Consider the following 19,575-nt stretch of genomic DNA (forward strand, 5'->3'; position numbering starts at 1 on the left):
TCAGAACTGCTATTTTTCAGACCAATGAGGTGGAAAAATATGCCGGAGATGAATTTTGGACATGACACTTTTGTTAATTTATTTGGGAAAGTTCTTCGATGGAAAATGTTGCAAGGACAAATGAAAATTCACCAGAAGTCAAGGATCAATTTCTGAATAGGCACAGAAAGATGTTGAAGTTAATGTAATTTTGCTGTCCTCAGGTGGAAGCAGATATTTTCTCCAGGCACAGTATAATCTCCCCAGGCATGGTAGTGTAATGGTTAGCGTAACACCATTACAGCACTACCCGGGTTCAATTCCGGCCACTGTCTGTAAGGAGTTTGTACATTCTCCCCGTGAATGCGTGGGTTTCCTCCGGGTGCTCCGGTTTTCTCCCACATTCCAAAGACGTACGGGTTAGGAAGTTGTGGGCATGCTATGTTGGCGCTGGAAGTGTGGCAACACTTGCGGGCTGCCCCCAGAACACTCGACGCAAAAGATGCATTTCACTGTGTGCTTCGATGTACATGTGACTAATAAAGAAACCTTATCTTATCTTATATTCATCTGCACTACACCTTTATTGTTGGAGACACAAGAGACTGCAGATGCTGGAATGTGGAGCAAAAAACAATCTGCTGGAGGAACTCAGCAGGTCAAGCAGCATCTGTGGAAGCAGAGGGATCGTCAATGTTTCAGGTCAGGACCTTGCATCAGGGCTGGGTGTAGAAGGAAGATGAGGTGAGATGCAAGGGTGAGACAGGGGCTGGCAGGTGATAGGTAGAGGCAGGTGACTTGGGGAATAATGAGCAGGTAGGCCCAGATGGGGAATGAGAGTTGAGAGACAGAAGCTAGTGGGTGATTGGTGGAAACAATCAGGAAAAAGATACTTTTGGAGTTGTGTGAAAGAATTTCTGGACCCTTTCAGAGCATTGTTAAATGTTTTAAGAGGTACGGTACCTTGGAGGTTGAGCTGTTAGACTAATATTGTAAGGCCTGGAGGAATGTTCTCAGTCCAGATGAAGGGTCTGAACCCAAAACATCGACTGTCCATTTCCCTCCATAGATGCTGCCTGACTTGCTAAGTTCCTCCAGCAGTTTGTTTTATTTTTGCTTCAAACCCCAGCATCTGCAGTCTCTTCCATCTTCGTTTGATTAATTTTATTGGGCTAGTATTTCCTAGGTCCTGGAATGTTGATCCTGGGACATGAATTCAAATCTTTCTGTGGTAGCCAAAATATTTAAATTCAAACCATTAAACAAAGTATTGAATTACAAAGCTGGTGTCAGTAATAGCAATGGTTTAACTATTAGATTATTATAAACCCTGACTAATTTACTAATACACTTCAAAGAAGGAGATCTACCATCCTTCCTCACTCAGTCTGAGCTCTAGGTCATTAACAATGCTCTAAAAGAGTCTGGAATTTTTTTCACACATCTTCAATTTTTTTTTTCCTAACTGTATCCATCTATCACCCACGAGCCTCTATCTGTCACCTCTCCCTCCCCATCTAGCTTCATCTGCCCAGCATCCCTCACATCGCCTGGTTCTACCAATCACCTACCAGCCCCAGTCTCACTCCTCCCTCTCACCTCATTATATGGGCTACCTTCCTTCTCCATCCAGCTCTGTTATGTGACTCTGGTCCTTGACTTTGCCCTCTGAAAGACCCCAGCAACCATTCCCAATGGGTCAACAATGAATAGTGGCTTTGACGATGATTCCCAAATCACACCAACAAACAAGTGTCTTTTCATGCATACTTACCTAAATTTTAATATAATTAAACATTATAATTTGAATGGGATGTCCATGATTACAATTGCATTTGAACTGGGATTCCTCAAAAAAATTTATTGAGAACCATTCCATCTTTTTCATCTCTCAAAAGCAATGGAGGGTTTGGAAACTTCACCCTAATGATCATTCTCCCTCATTGACACAATTTAAGTTTAGAGCAGAAAGCAGACCTCAGAGAGAATGAGGGTAATCTGGGGACAAATTATATATAAATAAAGTGAAGGAATAAAGCAAGAAGGTAAAAAGGTCAGCAGAAAGGGTAAAAAGAAAATTGACCCAACCTCTATGAACAATTTACAAAGTGTAGGATGAAAGTCCACAACACCAATTGTTCCCTTCCAAGTACAATAAATCACATCACAAGTAGCATCGCTAGAATGTGAAGTACCATCTCTAAGTTACTGCCATGTACCCAGCTGTGGCATGAAATCAGCATTTTTCAATGGGTAGATGGCAAGATCCCATGGGTTGTCCAGGAAGTCAGAGCTTATCTTTACTCAATATAAATTTCCGCCTTTTAGTTTTAAAAGCAAAATTCATTTTTGGCCTCAATATTATTATCCCAACAACCTCTGGACCTATTGCTTTAGAATATTGCCTGCAATATTACAACCATTCCATGTTGTTTCATTCAGCCACGATGCCATGGTTTCAAAAGCCTCATAATTACAGAAACAATAATCTGCATCGCCTTCTTAACAGAACTTTGCCTAATTTTTCTTGATTAGAAAGCTCTGATCAAATTTTAGCTGATGAAATTTGACAGCAATGGAAATTAATGCATCATAGCATCCATATTTTATTACCTTTAACTAAATTATAAGAAATAAAACCATAATTTTACATAATGGCTTACTTAAATAAGTTGCTTTATCCAGATGCCCTCTTGAATTAAATTTTCTAGTGATGGACCTCAAAAGAACACAATTACTTTTTGAAATGAGGTAACCATAGATCTCAATATTAACCATTCCCTCGATAAAAAATAGATCATTTTATTCTGCATGTTGTTACCTCAACATAGACACTTGGTCCTTCTCGGTCAATTTTGACACTGTGGAGAAGTCCATCTGCGAGGTTTCCACTGTTGATATTAAAGATGTCAGGATCTTTGCTATTGGCGAGCCTGTATCTGACCTGCAAGCTCCCTGAAACAAAATGAAGAAGTTCTTACATTTTTGTTGCGTGGATCAGAGATTTTTTTTCACAGCACTCAGTTATTTCACCAATGTCAATGTATTATCTCATCCAGGAGAATTCTAAACTGTACTGCACACCATACCTTGGGAATGTCACAGTGAAAGAGATATATTGTAGGGCTGCCAAGATCATTAATGGATTCCAATGGTCAAATAATGAGGAAACATCACCCAAGCTTGCGTTATATTACTCAGAATTTTGAGTAAAGGTTTATTTGATTGAAATATTAAGGAAAACTAATAAGAAGAATGGAGAGAAAGAGTTGGCAATTTAGGTGATCGGCTAAGAGCCAACATTAAGAAAAAATCATGTTAGGAAACACTTAAAATTGGCAAATTGGTTTATTATTGTCACATGTACCAAGGTACAATGAAAAACTTGTTTTGAATGCCATCCAACAGATCATTTCATTACAACAGTGCATTGAGGGAAAACAATAAGAGAATGCAGAGTAAAGAGTTACAGTTACAGAGAAAGTGCAGTGCAGGCAGACATAAGGTGTAAGGACAAAACGAGGTAGATTGTGAGGTCAAGAGGCCACCTTTTCATTCAAAGGAAACATTTAATAGTCTTATAACAGTGGGTCAGAAGCTGTCCTTGAGCCTGGTGATGGATGCTTTCAGGTTTTTGTATCTTCTACCCAACAGGAGGAGTCTTTAATAATCAGTTGGCTGCTTTACTGAGGCAGCGAGAAGTGAAGACAACATCCATGGAGGCGGGGCTGGTTTCTGTGATATGCTGAGCTGTGTCCACAACTCTGCAGTTTCTTACGGTCATGGGCAGAGCAGTTGCCATACCAAGCTGTAATGCATCTGGATAGGATGCTTTCTTTGAAGCACGGGGTGATAGGAATTTGGAACTTTTCTTCTGTAAGTTGCCATTGATGAAGATCGACTCAATTTAGGTCTGAGATGGAAAGATTATTGTTAAGGGGTGCAAAAGCAGGTGGATGGAGTTAGGAAATAGACCAGCTTTGATCTAGGTAAATACTATGAGTGATTTGGAGGGTGAATGGCCTGTTTTATCTTTCTATAGTCACTTGTTTCTTCTTCAGAGTGGAACAGAGTCGTAGAAGCTTAGGTGATTCCCAGGTCAGCTGACCCAGGAAGGGGTGAAACTAGGGGTAATACTATCAGCCATTCTGGGCCAAGGAGAAGGAAAGGCCGAAATAACTCATGGGTGAAGTGTGTTTTGCTACGTCACGTCAAAGTCAAAGTCAAAGTTGAGATTATTGTCAGAAGTACATGTATGCGTAGGTGCAATGAAAAACTTACTTGTCCCTAATCAGATAAGCCCCAGCGGCTGGGCAAAATAGTAAGAAGGGTGAATGCATTTCAAATTTGTGGCACTGTCACCTAGATAGGACATAACATTGGTCATCAGAAAAGGATCAGATTAAAGAGACTGGCGGATGTTAAAAGAACATAGAACATAGAACAGTACAGCACAGAACAGGCCCTTCAGCCCACAATGTTGTGCCGACATAGCTAATCCCTCCTATCTACAGAATGCCCATATCCCTCTATTTTCCTCTCATTCATGTGCCCATCCAAGCCCCTCTTAAAAGCCCACGATGAATTTGCCTCCATCACCCCATCAGGCAACGCATTCCAGGCATCCACCACTCTCTCAGTAAAAAATGTACCCCTCACATCTCTTCTGAACCTACCCCCTCTTACCTTAAATGCATGCCCTCTGGTATTGGATCACTCAGTAATGGGAAAAATATATTGCTTGTCCACCCTATCTATGCCCCTCATAATTTTATACACCTCCAACATATCATCCCTCAGTCTCCGCCACTCCAGAGAAAAGAGGCCGAGTTTGTCCAGCCTCTCCTGATAGCACATGCTCTCTAATCCAGGCAGCATCCTAGTAAACCTCCTCTGCTGAGGAGGATATCCTTCTGCTGAGGTGATCAGAATTGCATGCAATACCCTAAATGCTGCCTAACCAGAGTTCTTTTGAGATGCATCATAACTTCTTGACTCCTATACTCATTACCTCGATTCAATAACAAAGATCAGAAGGAAATTGGGTATAAAGTTGAAGAGCAATGGAGAAAGACCACCAGATGTGGGACTAATTGAACACAACAATATGAGAAATATCAGCAAGAATAGCCAGGATAGCTACGTCAAGCAACAACAAACAACCTGCTGGAGGAACTCAGCGGGTCATGCGGCGTTTGTGGGAGGAAAGGAATTGTGGACATTTTGGGTAGAAATCTTGCATCAGGACCTGAAATGTCAACAATTCCCTTCCTCCCACAGATGCAGCTCAACAAACTTTGTTCTTCCAGCAGATTGTTTGTTGCTCCAGATTCCAGCATCTGCAGCCTCTTGTATCTCCTAGCCATGTTAAGGAGTTCAATGGACTGAATGGCCTAGGAACATGTTGTGGAAATTACAATATTGTGGAAGTGTGAAATGCAGAAGGAAGGCATTGAAAACATCTGCAAATGTAAAGTCATGAATCATCTTGAGACGCATCATTTATCAGATCTCTATCTGTGAAGATACGTTGACTTTCAAGCATAGTTTTGATATAAGGCTTTAATTAAAACATTACTAACAGTATAACCGTGAGCACTTTTAGCAGGGGTAATATTTCAAGGGGATATAGAGGAGATCAATCAGACAGAAGCTGATACCAAACGAAAGGAGGTATTAAGTCTAAATCATCAAAAGCTTGGATAAAACAACTGAGGAGCATTTTAAGGTAAGAGACAAGTGGAGTGGAGACGATTTGAGAACAAGGATGTGATCTTTAAAGTCATGGCATTGATGGATACAGAACCAATGTAGGTCAATGAATTCGGCGTTAATTGATGATGAGTGAACTGGTCTTGGTTATAATTATGACAACAGAATTTTGAATGAGATGAATTTGATGGAGAGCAAATGATCAAGGATGACCAATAAAGCACCAAAGCAGTTGAATGGGTTAAATGTTTTTGGTCTTTAAGACTGATTATGTGCATTTTCAGAAGGACAAATATCATGGTGCCTTACTGTTCCAATGTAAAGAATCAGAGAAGAGTTCTAAGGGTAACAAAACGTTCTGGGTAGAAAATAGGGAAACATTGAGTAAGTTTCCTGGATAACGCACTTTGCGGCAAGGATCCTGAAATATGCTGGTCACTGCACTGGCACATGTAAGCATGTGACATTATCCAAATAAAGCAAAGGAACAAATTGTGGTTGTACAGCCATCAAACAACAAAAAGCAAGACCAGGGAAAATTTAAATCTTGGCACAGATTTAGCAATGGGGCTAACAGTGAGGCTAACAGCAGTCATGGGTTGAATGGAGTAAACATGATCAGAACATCCAATGTCTGCAAAAGGGGTGTTAAATACAGAAGCTTGAAAGATTCTGTACATTTTGTCTTGCTCCACTAGTATCTTGTTTATGGGCGCAGCTTTGAAACACATGCACATCAAAAAGTTTCAACCGTTGTCCACCAATCAACATGCCAGAAAACCACACAGTCTGGTGTAAGTGAATTCTTCACTGCCTGTTCGACACTGACAATTTTACATTACAGGTATGGGAGTACTTTTCTTTGAGGAAGTAATATGGAAGACTTAATTATTTTTTATTATTTCTGTATTCTTTATTTCCTTTAAAGCCAGTATTTCTCCTATTATTTCTCTTTCTGCATGATATTTATTAAATTAAATATTCAAATTTACATTGCTATTTTTAGGCTTTGGAAGTCTCTGTGAGGATTCATGAATCTGCTAATTGAAGAGAATCTCCATTGCAACATAACAGAAGTTACCATGCCAGACATGAAATTTCTAGGAAACATAATGTGAAAAATCCATGAAAAATCTGGGGGAAAATGTACATAAAATAAGTAGGAAATTATGTCTGCCACTGATGAAAAATCCAAACCTTTAAAGAGAAAATTGGAACAAAGACCAGTCCACTTGTTCCTTTTCAGTCCAAAATAATTTTGCAGTATTAAGTGTAAAAACTGTAGCAAAAAGACAAATAGCAGAAAAGTGGCACCTAAATAAAGAAATAAAGTTATGAAATGCTCATTCTGTTTGTCCGCTTGTCTTTCCATAGATGCTGCCTAACTGAGTGTTTCCAGCATTTTCTGATTTTAGTTCAGATTTCACACATTTCAGTTTGGACACACAGAATTTCCCTTGCTGCTTAATCACTTATTAAATTGCGATTGAACCTTCCTCTGCTGACATTTGTATTCCCAAATTCAATGCATACAAATTGCAGGTAGTCCAATTACATTATTTAGTCACAGTGTGTTAAGGATGTCTTAAAGTATAATTCAGCAAGTTGAAACCATCCATTTTTAGCTTGGTTACAGTGTGCAGGTGAAACAGCCAAGAGCAGAACAAGTCTTATTTGAAAGCTGATATCGATGGATTTCGGAGGAATAATTAATAATTCAAACTATCAAATGACTCAGGTTCCCTGACGGATTTCATCTCCCCTTCTGTGAATCACCAGCAAGTTCTGTTTCATTCCCAATTTTAAGCATCCACACTATTTTGATACTTGTCCATGAGTGTTTCCTTCATATTGAAAGATTAGTTGCTCCAAGCAATGCTTCAAAGAGTCATGAGAGAGTGTAACAAAAGGTTTAATCTCTTCCTAGAGCTTATCAAACAATAATGGACAAGCATTTTCTGACTTTTGTTTCACGTTTCCTCTGTTTGAAACCTTTTTTTTTAATAACAATTTCAGTCAGTGACCCTTTCCTCTTTGACATTGTTGGTGGTTGGTGGAGCTGCCTCCTCACAGCTCGAGTGACCCAGTGCAATCCTGGCCTCGGGTGCTGTCTGAGCAAGTTTGCATGCTCGCTCTGTGACCATGTGTGTTACCTCTGGATGTTCCAGTTGCCTCCCACATCCAAAAAAAACGCTGGGGTTGGCGATTAATCAACCACTGTAAATTACCCCTAGTGTTCAGGTGTGTGGTAGAATCTAGGGGGAGTGGATGGAAATGTGGGGAGAATTTAAAATAAAATGTGATTAGTGTAAGATTAGTGTAAATGGGCGCTTGATGGTTGATGTAGTCTCAGTACATTCTGTGGCAAAAAAAACAAGCTGCTGGAGGAACTCAGCGGGTCAGGCGGCTTCTGTGGAGGGAAATGGACAGTCGACGTTCGGATCCCTCCACAAATGCTGCCTGACTCGCTGAGTTCCTCCAGCAGCTTGATTTTTGCACCAGATTCCAGCATCTTGGGCCTGTTTCTGTGCTATAGGACACTTTGACTCCATCTCTCTGCATCTGAAGAAATTAAACGGGGCATAAATTGCTCACCCAATTTAAACAGACTTGTAAAGATCCTCTGCTCCATCCAACACCACTTATCACCACTCTTCACCATAACGCCACTGAATTGCTTTCAAGACTTTATGGCATCTTCATTCCACTTGAAGGCAATGTGATTACTCAAGGGAGGATATCAAAATCAAATATAAAACCCAACTAGATAATAGAAAAATAGAAATTTGGATAATTCCTCTTTAACTTGTTTCATATTTCTTATACATTACAACATAGAACCTGGCCATTCAGTCCATCTAGTCTGTACTGGATCTCAAAGCAAGTCCCATCCCATTAATTCCATACCCTGCCACCAAATTTCCTGCTACCCACCCTCACCCTGGACAATCTACAGTAGCCATACAGCACGCAAACAGGCCCTTCAGCCCAAACGGTCCATGTGACCAAGATGCCAGTCGAAGCTAGTCCCATTTGCTCGTGTTTGGCCCAAATCCCTCTAAACCTTTCCTATCCATGCACCTGTTCAAGTGCCTGTTAATGTACCTGCCTCAACCACTTCCTCTGGCTGCTCATTCCATTTACGGTATTGGTATTGGTTTATTATTGTCACTTGTACCGAGGTACAGTGAAAGACTTGTCTTGCATACGATTCATACAAATCAATTAATTACACAGTGCATTGAGGTAGTACAGGGTAAAAACAATAACAGAATATGGAATAAAGTGTCACAGCTACAGGGAAGTTCATGGCAGCTGGACAATAAGGTGCGAGGTCAAACAAGGTAGATTGTGAGGTCAAGAGTCCATCTCATCATATAAAGGAACAGTTCAATAGTCTTATCACAGTGGGATAGAAGCTGTCCTTGAGCCTGGTGGTATGTGCACTCAGGCTCCTGTATCTTCTGCCTGATGATAGAGGAGAGAAGAGAGAATGATCTGATGGGTGGGGTCTTTAATCATGCTGGGTGCTTCACCAAGGCAGTGAGAGGTATAGACAGAGTCCATGGAGGGGAAGCTGGTTTCTGTGATGCGCTGGGCTGTGTCCACAACTTTCTGCAGTCTCTTACGGTCCTGGGCAGAGCAGTTGCCATATTAAGCCATGATGCATCCAAATAGGATGCTTTCTATGGTGCATCGATAAAAGTTGGTGAGTGTCAAAGAGGACATGTCAAACTTCTTTAGCCTCCTGAGGAAGTAGAGGTGCTGGTGAGCTTTCTTGGCAATGGCATCTACGTGGTTGGACCAGGACAGGCTATTGGTGATGTTCACTCCTAGGAACTTGAAGCTCTCAACCCTCTCGACCTCACCACCATTGATGTAGACAGGTGCATGTACACCACCCCATTTCCTGAAGTCAATGACCAGCTCTTTTGTTTTGCTGACATTGAGGGAAAGGTTGTTGTCATGACACCATGTCACTAAGCTCTCTATCTCCTTCCTGTACTCCAACTCATCATTATTTGAGATACGGCCTACTACGGTGGTATCATCTGCAAACCTGTAGATGAAGTTAGAGCAGAATCTGGCCACGCAGTCATGAGTATATAGGGAGTAGAGTAGAGGGCTGAGGACGCAGCCTTGTGGTGCACCAGTGTTGAGAATAATCATGCTGGAGGTGTTGCTGCCTATCCTCACTGATTGCCGTCTGTTGGTCAGAAAGTCAAGGATCCAGTTGCAGAGGGAGGTGTTGAGGCCCAAGTCTCAGAGTTTGATGATGAGTTTGCTTGGAATTATAGTATTGAAGGCGGAGCTGTAGTCAAAAAACAATAATCTAACATAGGTTTCTTTATTGTCCAGATGCTCCAGAGATGACTGAGGGGCCAGGGATGAGTGTGGCATGACATCTTAGTGGCAATGTCACTGTTAATAATTCCAAGCATGAGTTCAAATCCAACTAAGGCATGTGTGGTTATTAAATTTGGTGAATTACGTAAGTCTTAAATGAAAAAGCAAATATCATCAATGTTGATCAAGAAACTGCCTTATTGTTGCAAAAACACATCTGATTCATTCATGTCCTTTATCGATGGAAGTCTGAGATCTCTGCCCAGACAAGCTGATATCTGATTCCAACCCTCCAGCAGATATGGTTGACCAAAATTTACTAATAAGCCACTCAATTCACAAACAATTAGGAATGGTTCAAAAATGCTGGACTTGCCAGCAACACCTACATCACATGAATACATTAAAATAAAATAGATTAATAGCATCCACTGGCATACCAACTAAAATTACTTAAATCAGTACTGCTGTGTAATTGCACATGTGAATTCAAGTAAGTATGGCTTGGTAAAAGTGTCTTTATCCATTAGCTGTCAAGGGAGCTCCTGGAATATCAATTCACTCAAATACAGGCTACCTTATAAACTGCATTATAAAACAGTTCAACTTGCATAAAGAGTGTACAAAAGTTTCTTTTCCCCCCATTTCCACAGCAAATAGACTCAATCTATTCAAAGACTAGTGTAGTATATAATTATTGATTAGACTGCAACTGGGCAACTCTTCCCTGTGGCCTTAAAGAAAATGACTTACTTTGTCAGGCGTGGAATGTGCAAAGCCACCAGCAAAGTGTTTTTTTGATAAGCACAGCTGAGGTAATAGCACTTTTCTCTCTGCAACTTTTTATTGTTGTGTCTCAGAGCAGAAAGAGAGATTTTATTAGAAGTGTTTCTCCTGGGGTCTCATGTGGTGTCTCTCCTTCTCCAGAAAGTATATTTCAGCCAGATACTTTGTTGTTGTTGATAACAGCAGCCACAGTGTCTTGAATTAATTCCAGCATTGAAAGCAAACTTCAGGTTAAATGGAAGTTAGGGAGGCCTGAATTCAAGTTAAGAAGGCTTGAATTCAACTCCCACTCTAAGGAGACACAAGAGACTGCAGATGCTGGAATCTGGAGCAACAAACAATCTGCTGGAGGAACTCAGCAGGTCAGGCAGCACCTGTGGGAGGAAAGAGAAAACAGCAAGAGACAGCAAGGCCCCACCTTGATCCATATGTTTTCCCTTTTCCTTCTTTCGTCTCTCTCTATGCCTTCATCTATCATTCAACTGCACTGTCTCACAACTCCAACCCTGCTCCACTCATCTGCCCAGCACAACCTGCCTATCACCTTATGCCCCTTCTCAGTCCACCCATCACCTCCATAGAACCATAGAACCATAGAACCATACAGCACAAAACAGGCCCTTCGGCCCACCGTGTTGTGCCGTCCATCAAACCACCCTCACACTACCTAACCCCTTCCTCCCGCATATCCCCCCATCCCACACTCCTCCATATGCCTATCCAACAAGATCTTGAACCTGTCCAATGTATCTGCCTCCACCACCACCCCAGGCAGTGCATTCCATGCACCAAACACTCTCTGGGTGAAAAACCTCCCCCTGACATCTCCCCTGAACCTCCCACCCATAACCTTAAAGCCATGCCCTCTCGTCTTGAGCATTGGTGCCCTGGGAAGGAGGTGCTGACTGTCTACTCCTCTCAATATTTTATATACCTCTATCATGTCTCCTCTCATCCTCCTCCTTTCCAGTGAATAAAGCCCTAGCACCTTAAGCCTCTCCTCATATTCAATACTCTCTAATCCAGGCAGCATCCTGGTAAATCTCCTCTGCACCCTCTCCAACGCCTCCACATCCTTCCTATAATGAGGCGACCAGAACTGAGCACAGTACTCTAAGTGTGGCCTAACTAGAGTTTTGTAAAACTCAAACTCTTATTTCACCACTCCCCTTCTCCTCTTTACACTGGCCATCTCCCCTCTGTACCCAAAATGTCGACAATTCCTTTCCTCTCAGAGATGCTGCTCAACCCGCTGAGTTCTTTCAGCAGATCAGGATCAGATAGGATCAGAAACAGATGCAATTCAACTGGATGCAAACAATATCATGGCTTGGTTTCCAAGAAGTCCAGGAGAGTTTTGCTGACTGTATTACAAAAATCCACATTGTTGCTTGAGAATTTTGTTGTGGTGCTTATTGCATTACAATGAGTAGACTTCAAATTTACTTGTGAGGAAGTATGCATTTCAGAGAGTAACTGTTTGAATATCACACGTCCAAGATTCCCAGAAGTATATCAGGTAAGTCATTTTGTGGTGCTCATAATAACCCTGGAATCTTACCATCTGCCAACTTGCTGGAATCATCATTAACCAAAAACCCTGATTTGATCACAGAAGCTAGTTTATTAGATAATGGTGCACAGGGATTAGATATACTGAACGTGGCAAGCAAGTGCCAAACACAGATGCACCACAGATATTCCCAAAGTTACCCTCTAGTAACTCTCCAAACCTACAACAACGACCATCCAGAAGGTATGCAAGAATGCAGATGCCTGCAGATTTCCCTTCACACATCATTGTGATTTGGAAAATATCATTGCTCCAAGAACACAAGAAAATAGGAGAAGGAGTAGGCCAACTTGCCCCTCAAGCCTGCTCTTCCATTCAATATAATCATGGCTGATTTAGCCGAGGCTTCAATTCCTCTTCCAAGCCAAATCCCCACAGCCATCAATTCCATGAGCTTTCAAAAATGTATCTACTTCCACTTACCACTCCTAATGATCTAGCCTCTACAACTCTCTGGATGAAGAGTTCCAGAGGTCCATGACCATCTATGAGAAAGAGTTTTGCTGTACCTCAGTTTGTAATGAATGTCCCCTTGTTCAAGGCACTCCCACTTGTGAAAACATCTCAACATCTCCCCTGTCATGCCCCCTTAGGAGCTTATATGTTTTGATAACATCACCCCTCATTCTTTGAAACTACAAAGAATACAGACCCAACCGATTTAGCCTCTCTTGATAGGATAATACCCTCATCCCAGGATTTAGCCTGGTGAATCTCCATAAGACTGTCTCCAATGTTACTATATCCTTTCTGAGGTAAGGGAACCAAAATCATGCAGAGTATTCCATGTGTGACTACCTAATTATGTACAGTTTTGTTCCCTCATAATTACTGGGCTACTTCCTAACTCCTACCCAACAGCGTTGCATGCATACCTTCACTAGAAAGACTGGTCACCACCAGTTTCACAACAGCAGTTTAGGATGGAACTTAAATTCCAGAATTGCCTCCAATTCATGTATTCCATGAGTGAAAAATAAATATCATCACAGCTGCACATCAGAATCTTCGATCCCAAGGAGTGATGAACCAAGGTTGGGGAAGTGGAGTGAGTGGATCATCAATGTCCTTAAATTACAAAGGGCTGGGAAGCACATCAGAGATGTTTTAACAAACGTAGTGCTAATGTGATGTTTCTTTTGTTAAGAGTAATTTTATTCAGGAATTTAAGATATTTAAGATATTTATTTATTTGTCACATGTACATCAAAACACACGATGATATGCGTCTTTTTGCGTTACTGAGAATGTGCTGGGGGGGCAGTCCACAAGTGTCACCACTCTTCTAGTGCCAACATAGCATGTCCACAGCTCCTAACCTGTACGTCTTTGGAATGTGAGAGGAAACCAGAGCACCCGGAGGAAACCCACACAGACACGGGGAGAACGTACAAACTCCTTACAGACAGCGGCCGGAATTGAACCCGGATCGCTGGCTCTGTAACAGCCTTACGCTAACCGCTACACTACTGTGTCTCCCTTTAGGAATATTTAGGAATAAGAAGAGAAATTTCTGGGAATGCTCAGCAGTTCAGGAAGCATCTGCAGAAAGAGAAAGAGACTTGACCTTTCAGGTTAACATCCCTTTATCACAACTGCTGTGATGCAAGGTAGTAGGGATAGTCCAAGGAATTACAGACCAGTGAGCCTTACGTCTGTGGTGGGCAAGTTGTTAGGAAGGATTCTAAGAGATAGGATCTATGAGCATCTAGAGAAACATGGACTAATTAGGGACAGCCAGCATGGCTTTGTGAAGGGAAGATCTTGCCTCACAAGCCTGATAGGGTTCTTTGAGGAGGTGACCAGGAAGATTGTTGAGGGTAGTGCAGTAGATGTGGTCTACATGGATTTTAGTAAGGCATTTGACAAGGTTCCACATGGTAGGCTTATTCAGAAGGTCAGAAGGCAAGGAATCCAGGGAGGCTTGGCCGTGTGGATTCAGAATTGGGTTGCCTGTAGAAAGCAGAGGGTTGTGGTGGAGTACGTGCATTCAGATTGGAGGGCTGTGACTAGTGGTGTTCCACAACAATCGGTTCTGGGACCTCTACTTTTTGTGATATTTATCAATGACTTGGATGAGGGGGTAGAAGGGTGGGTTAGCAAGTTTGCAGATGACACAAAGATCGGTGGTGTCGTGGATAGTGTGGAGGGCTGTCGAAGCTTATAGAGGGATATTGATAGGATGCAGAGCTGGGCTGAGAAGTGGCAGATGGAGTTCAATCCAGAGAAGTGTGAGGTGGTACACTTTGGAAGGACTAACTTCAAAGCGGAGTACAAGGTTAGTTACAGGATTCTGGGCAGTGTGGAGGAGCAGAAGGATCTGGGGGTTCATAACCACAGATCACTGAAAGTTGCCTTACAGGTGGATAGGGTAGTTAAGGAAGCTTATGGGATGTTAGCTTTCATAAGTCAGGGGATCGAGTTTAAGAGCCACAAGGTAATGATGCAGCTTTATAAAACTCTGGTTAGACCACACTTAGAGTACTGTGTCCAATTCTGTTCACCTCATTATAGGAAGGATGTTGAAGCGTTGGAAAGGGTGCGGAGGAGATTTACCAGGATGCTGCCTGGATTGGGAGTATGGATTATGAGGAGAGACTAAAGGAGCTAGGGCTTTACTCATTGGAGAGAAGGAGGATGAGAGGAGACATGATAGAGGTGTGCAAAATATTAAGAGGAATAGATAGAGTGGACAGCCGGCGCCTCTTTCCCAGGGCACCAATGATCAATACAAGAGGGTATGGCATTAAGGTAATGGGTGGGAAGTTCAAGAGAGATATCAGAGGGAGGTTTTTCACCCAGAGAGTGGTTGGTGCATGGAATGCGCTGCCTGGAGTGGTGGTGAAGGCTGATACATTTGTCAAGTTCAAGAGATTGTTAGATAAGCATATGGAGGAATTTAAAATAGGGGGATATGTGGGAGGAAGGGGTTAGATAGTCTTAGGTGTGATTTGAAGGGCAGCACAACATGGTAGGCCGAAGGGCCTGTATTGTGCTGTATTGTTCTATGGTTCTATGGTATGGAAAGGTTATTGACCTGAAATGTTGATTCTGTTCCTCTGCCCACAGCTGCTGCCGGCCTTGTAACTCCAAAACTTTCTGTTAACAACTGATCACCTCCACCTATATTTCTCTACCTTTCACCTCCCAGCCTCTGTCACTATTTCCACACTTCCCTCCTCCATCTGCCGATCACCCCTCCTCACCTGGCTCCACCTATCGCTTGCCAGCTCTTGCTCCACCTCTTCCCCTCACCTCTTTGTACTGGCTATCCCTCCTCTATCTCTCCTCTATCAAGTCCAGATGAAGGGCCTTGACCCAAAACATCAACTGTCCATTTCCCTCCACAGATGCTGCCTGATCCACTGCGTTCTTCCAGCACTTTGTTTTTTTGCTCCAGATTCCAGCATCGGCAGTCTCTTATGTCTCTGTCATAAACATTCACCTGGTCCATTAATTTCTTCACCTGCTCAGGCCCAGATGTGACATTGGATTTGAAGCACGATGTTGTTTCTCTTATATTAGACCAGCTGGGTATCACTTCACTCGGACACAAGACCAAGAAAGCATACGGTTTATTGTGGCATCATATTTTAACAAAGCTGATGCATGGGAGAAACCATGTCATGAGAGGTGATCATGTGACCTGTCTTCTTCAAGCAGCGACAGACTACCAATCTTTGCACGTAACTGCTGGTAGACAGATACCACAAAGCTTAAAGTCAAAGGCAAAGTCAAGTTTATTGTCATATGCACATGCATGCAGGTGCAATGAAAAACTTACTTGGAGCAGCATCACAAGCACATAGCATCAGATACACAACATTCACAAGAAAAACGTGTATTAAACATAAATTATACCCATTTTTTACAAGAAAGAACACAATTAGAACAAAACAAAACAATGTCCATTGTGGTGCAAAGTGGTGAAAGTGGTCGTAGTGTTGGACTGAGAAAATTATTAGGGTTGTGCAGGTTGGTTCGAGAACCAGATGGTTGAAGGGAAGAAACTGAATTTGAACTTGGTGGTGTGGGACTTCTGTATCTCCTGTCCGATGGTAGCTGCAAGAAGATGGCATGGGGCCGGGTGGTGGGGTTCTTTGATGATAGCTGTTGCCTTCTTGAGGTAGAACCTCATGTGGATACCACCAATGATGGGGAGGGATGTGCCCGTGATCTATCGGGCTGAGTCTGTTATGCTCTGCAGCTTCTTATGCTCCTGCACATTCAGATTGCCATACCAGACCATGTGGAAAACTCTGAACAATTTTACAAACCACTCAGTTGTATCAAGCCTCTATCACACTGACTGCAGTAGAAAGTGACTCACTTCCACTTTCCGAGAGAGAAATTGAAGAGTAGTAGTAAATACTAGACTTTCTGCCAATGATTATATTCCTTGAATTAATAACAAAAACGCAATGTGACTATACACTTGACCAACAAACCTTGATCTACAACATATCTTCTATTTATTCAAGGGATGTGGATATGGCTAGCAATGCTGGCATTTTTATACATTTTATTTTTATGCTTCTGATTCCTGCAAATACCCCAGATTGACTCATTGCTAAATATTGTACCATGTACAGGCAGTCCCCAGCCTTAGTAAGCGTGCTGTTCCTGAGAACTGTCCATAAGCTGATTTCTCCATATCAGAAATGCCATTTTCTGCAGCTACCCGTATCATATCGCTCTACGTACACTTGCAATAATTCTTTCATTTCGTTGAATGTTCACCCTAACCTCATCCATAGTTAAACTAATAGAATATAGGTTGCATCCAGTCATTAATGGATACCACAAAACATTTTATTATTATTATTATTATGACTATTTTGAAAAATGTTTAAAAATACATGGGAGAAGTTGTGTAAAGTCGGATTTCCTGAAGACAAGTTATCCGTAACCAGGGGACCCCCTGTGCACTGGTAGTTCTGCTAGGGCTTGAATAGAGGTTACTATTTTGGATCAAAGATTTAACCAAGTGAAGTTAGAGTTTGTGCTTTAGGCATAATTGACAATTCTGGTCAAAATTGTTCCCAAATTTGTGCTGGCTCAATCTCAACCACATATCAGGACTTGGGGAAATTGGGAGCAAGATCCTGAGTTGGGTGATTAGTGCTGCAGTGGGTTGAGGGGTAAGTGGAAAGTAAGTAACAGGAGTCACCCAGGTGGGACTTATCTCAGAGTTGTGTTATTAAAACTGAAGGTTACAAATGCTCCTCAGAACAAAGTGCTCAAAAATCCTGGGCAATGCTGTATCTGTTGCCCAAACTGAATCAGATGTTCAAGGGTGAACTGCGACCAGTTCCCAGTTAAATTTTCAGAGCAGCGGGGGTAGCAGCACATGTATACTTTTCAGTCACTGACTCCTCTCGGCCACTTTGGAGGCTGAGGGAAGACCTGATAGAAGTTCATAAAATTATGAGAGACATAGATAGGGTGGACAGCCAGAATGTTTATCCCAGGGGAGAAATGTCAAATATTAAAGTGCATAGCTTTAAGGTGAGAGGGAGAAAGTTTGAGGGAGACGTGTGAGGCCAATTTTTTATACATAGAACGGTAGATGTTGGGAGTGTACTACCATGGGGAGTAGTGGAAGCAGATACAATAGTGGCATTTATTGTCTACCTTATTGTCTACCTGCAATGCACTTCCCTGTAGCTGTGACACTTTACTCTGTATTCTGTTATTGGTTTTACCCTGTACTACCTCAATGCAATGTGTAATGAATTGATCTGTACAAACAGCATGCAAGACAGATTTTTCACTGTACTTTGGTACAAGTGACAATAATAAACCAATACCAATATAAGAGGCCTTTAGATAGGCACATGAGTATGCTGAGAATGGAGGGATATGGATCACATGCAAGCAAAAAGGATTAGTTTAATTTGGGATCATGCTTGGCACAGACATCGTGGGCCGAAGGACCTGTTCCTGTGGTGTACTGTTCGATGTTTCTGTTCAAGCTGCAGGTCTTGCCCAACTTTTGACTCATTACTAAATATCATACTGCATGCACAGAAAATTCTACCAAGCATTGGAATAGAGATCATTGTGTTGGATCAAAGATTTAGCACTGGGGAGAAAAAAAATCAATTAAAATGGTTCTGCTCGACTAAACCAGACACAGCTGAAAACTGTTGCAGTTAATCGAGGATGCAGAAAATGCGACATGGATAATTTTGGCATGCGCTTTCAATCAAAGATCGGCACAGTTGTAACTACTGCAGATATTCACGATCTAATCTTCAGAGTTGATGGAGAAACAATCATTAAAAATATATGCTCAACAACATAAATGGAGAGCACAGCAGGGAGGCAAAACATCAATGAAAGATTGTAAATGCTTAGAATAAAAACTTGAAATGATGAAAAGAGACAGTTCAAAAATATTAAATAATGGAAAAAGTTAAAAATAAAGCAGAAGATGAATTTTTTTTTAAAAAAACAAGTGAAATTTCTACATTTAAATAAAGAAAATACACCTAAATTGGCCTTGGAGTATTGTGTGCAGTTCTGGTTTCTGGTCTCCATGTTCCAGGAACAATGTGATTAAGCTGGAGAGGATGCAGAAAAGATTCAGAGGGACATTACCAGGACTGTGGATCATGAGTTATAAGGTGAGACTGGATAGGCTGGGACTGTTTTCCCTGGAGTGAAGGAGGCTGAGGGAAGTCTAAATTTAGAGGGCAGAGGTTAAGGTGAGAGGGGAAAGATTTAAAGTGGACCTGAAGAGCAGGTTTTTCACACAGAGGGTGGCAGGTATATGGAACGAGCTATCAAAGGTGGTGGTCGAGGTAGGAACAATGGTGTGTCACTTTATTGAACTGCTGCAACTCATCTGCTGTGGGTGGAGAGTTCCAGGATTTAGATCTGCTGACAATGAAACACCAGTGCTGTATTCCTAACGCAGGATGGTGTGTGACTGGACTTGTCAATTTTGGTGGTAGAAATTGGGATTTAGGAGGTGCTGATGAAGTACTTTAGATGACCTGAGGCTGTGATAGGCACAGCAAGTTCTTTCTTCTATCACCCCTGCACAGGCTGATTTTAACAGAATTGTGCATTAATCTCAAGCTTTACATCAAAGTAAGTGTTTTCTGCCCTGTTAAACTTGCTGATCCAAGCCCTCAATTAGAGCAGCACTCAAGTCAACTCCATGCAAGGGA

General features: G+C 41.8%; 1 protein-coding gene across 3 annotated transcripts in view; it reads right to left on the reverse strand.

Moving 5' to 3' along the window:
• Nucleotides 1–19,575, reverse strand: part of LOC127572752 (contactin-associated protein-like 5) — a 1,205,714-nt gene that overhangs the window by 118,571 nt on the left and 1,067,568 nt on the right. For all 3 annotated transcript variants that reach the window (XM_052020359.1, XM_052020369.1, XM_052020350.1), the window contains one exon: nt 2,801–2,934. In XM_052020359.1, the coding sequence (XP_051876319.1) occupies nt 2,801–2,934 (134 nt within the window). The remainder of the gene's footprint in view (nt 1–2,800; nt 2,935–19,575) is intronic.

This window comes from Pristis pectinata, chromosome 1 (assembly GCF_009764475.1).
Source record: "Pristis pectinata isolate sPriPec2 chromosome 1, sPriPec2.1.pri, whole genome shotgun sequence".
Taxonomy (NCBI): domain Eukaryota; kingdom Metazoa; phylum Chordata; class Chondrichthyes; order Rhinopristiformes; family Pristidae; genus Pristis; species Pristis pectinata.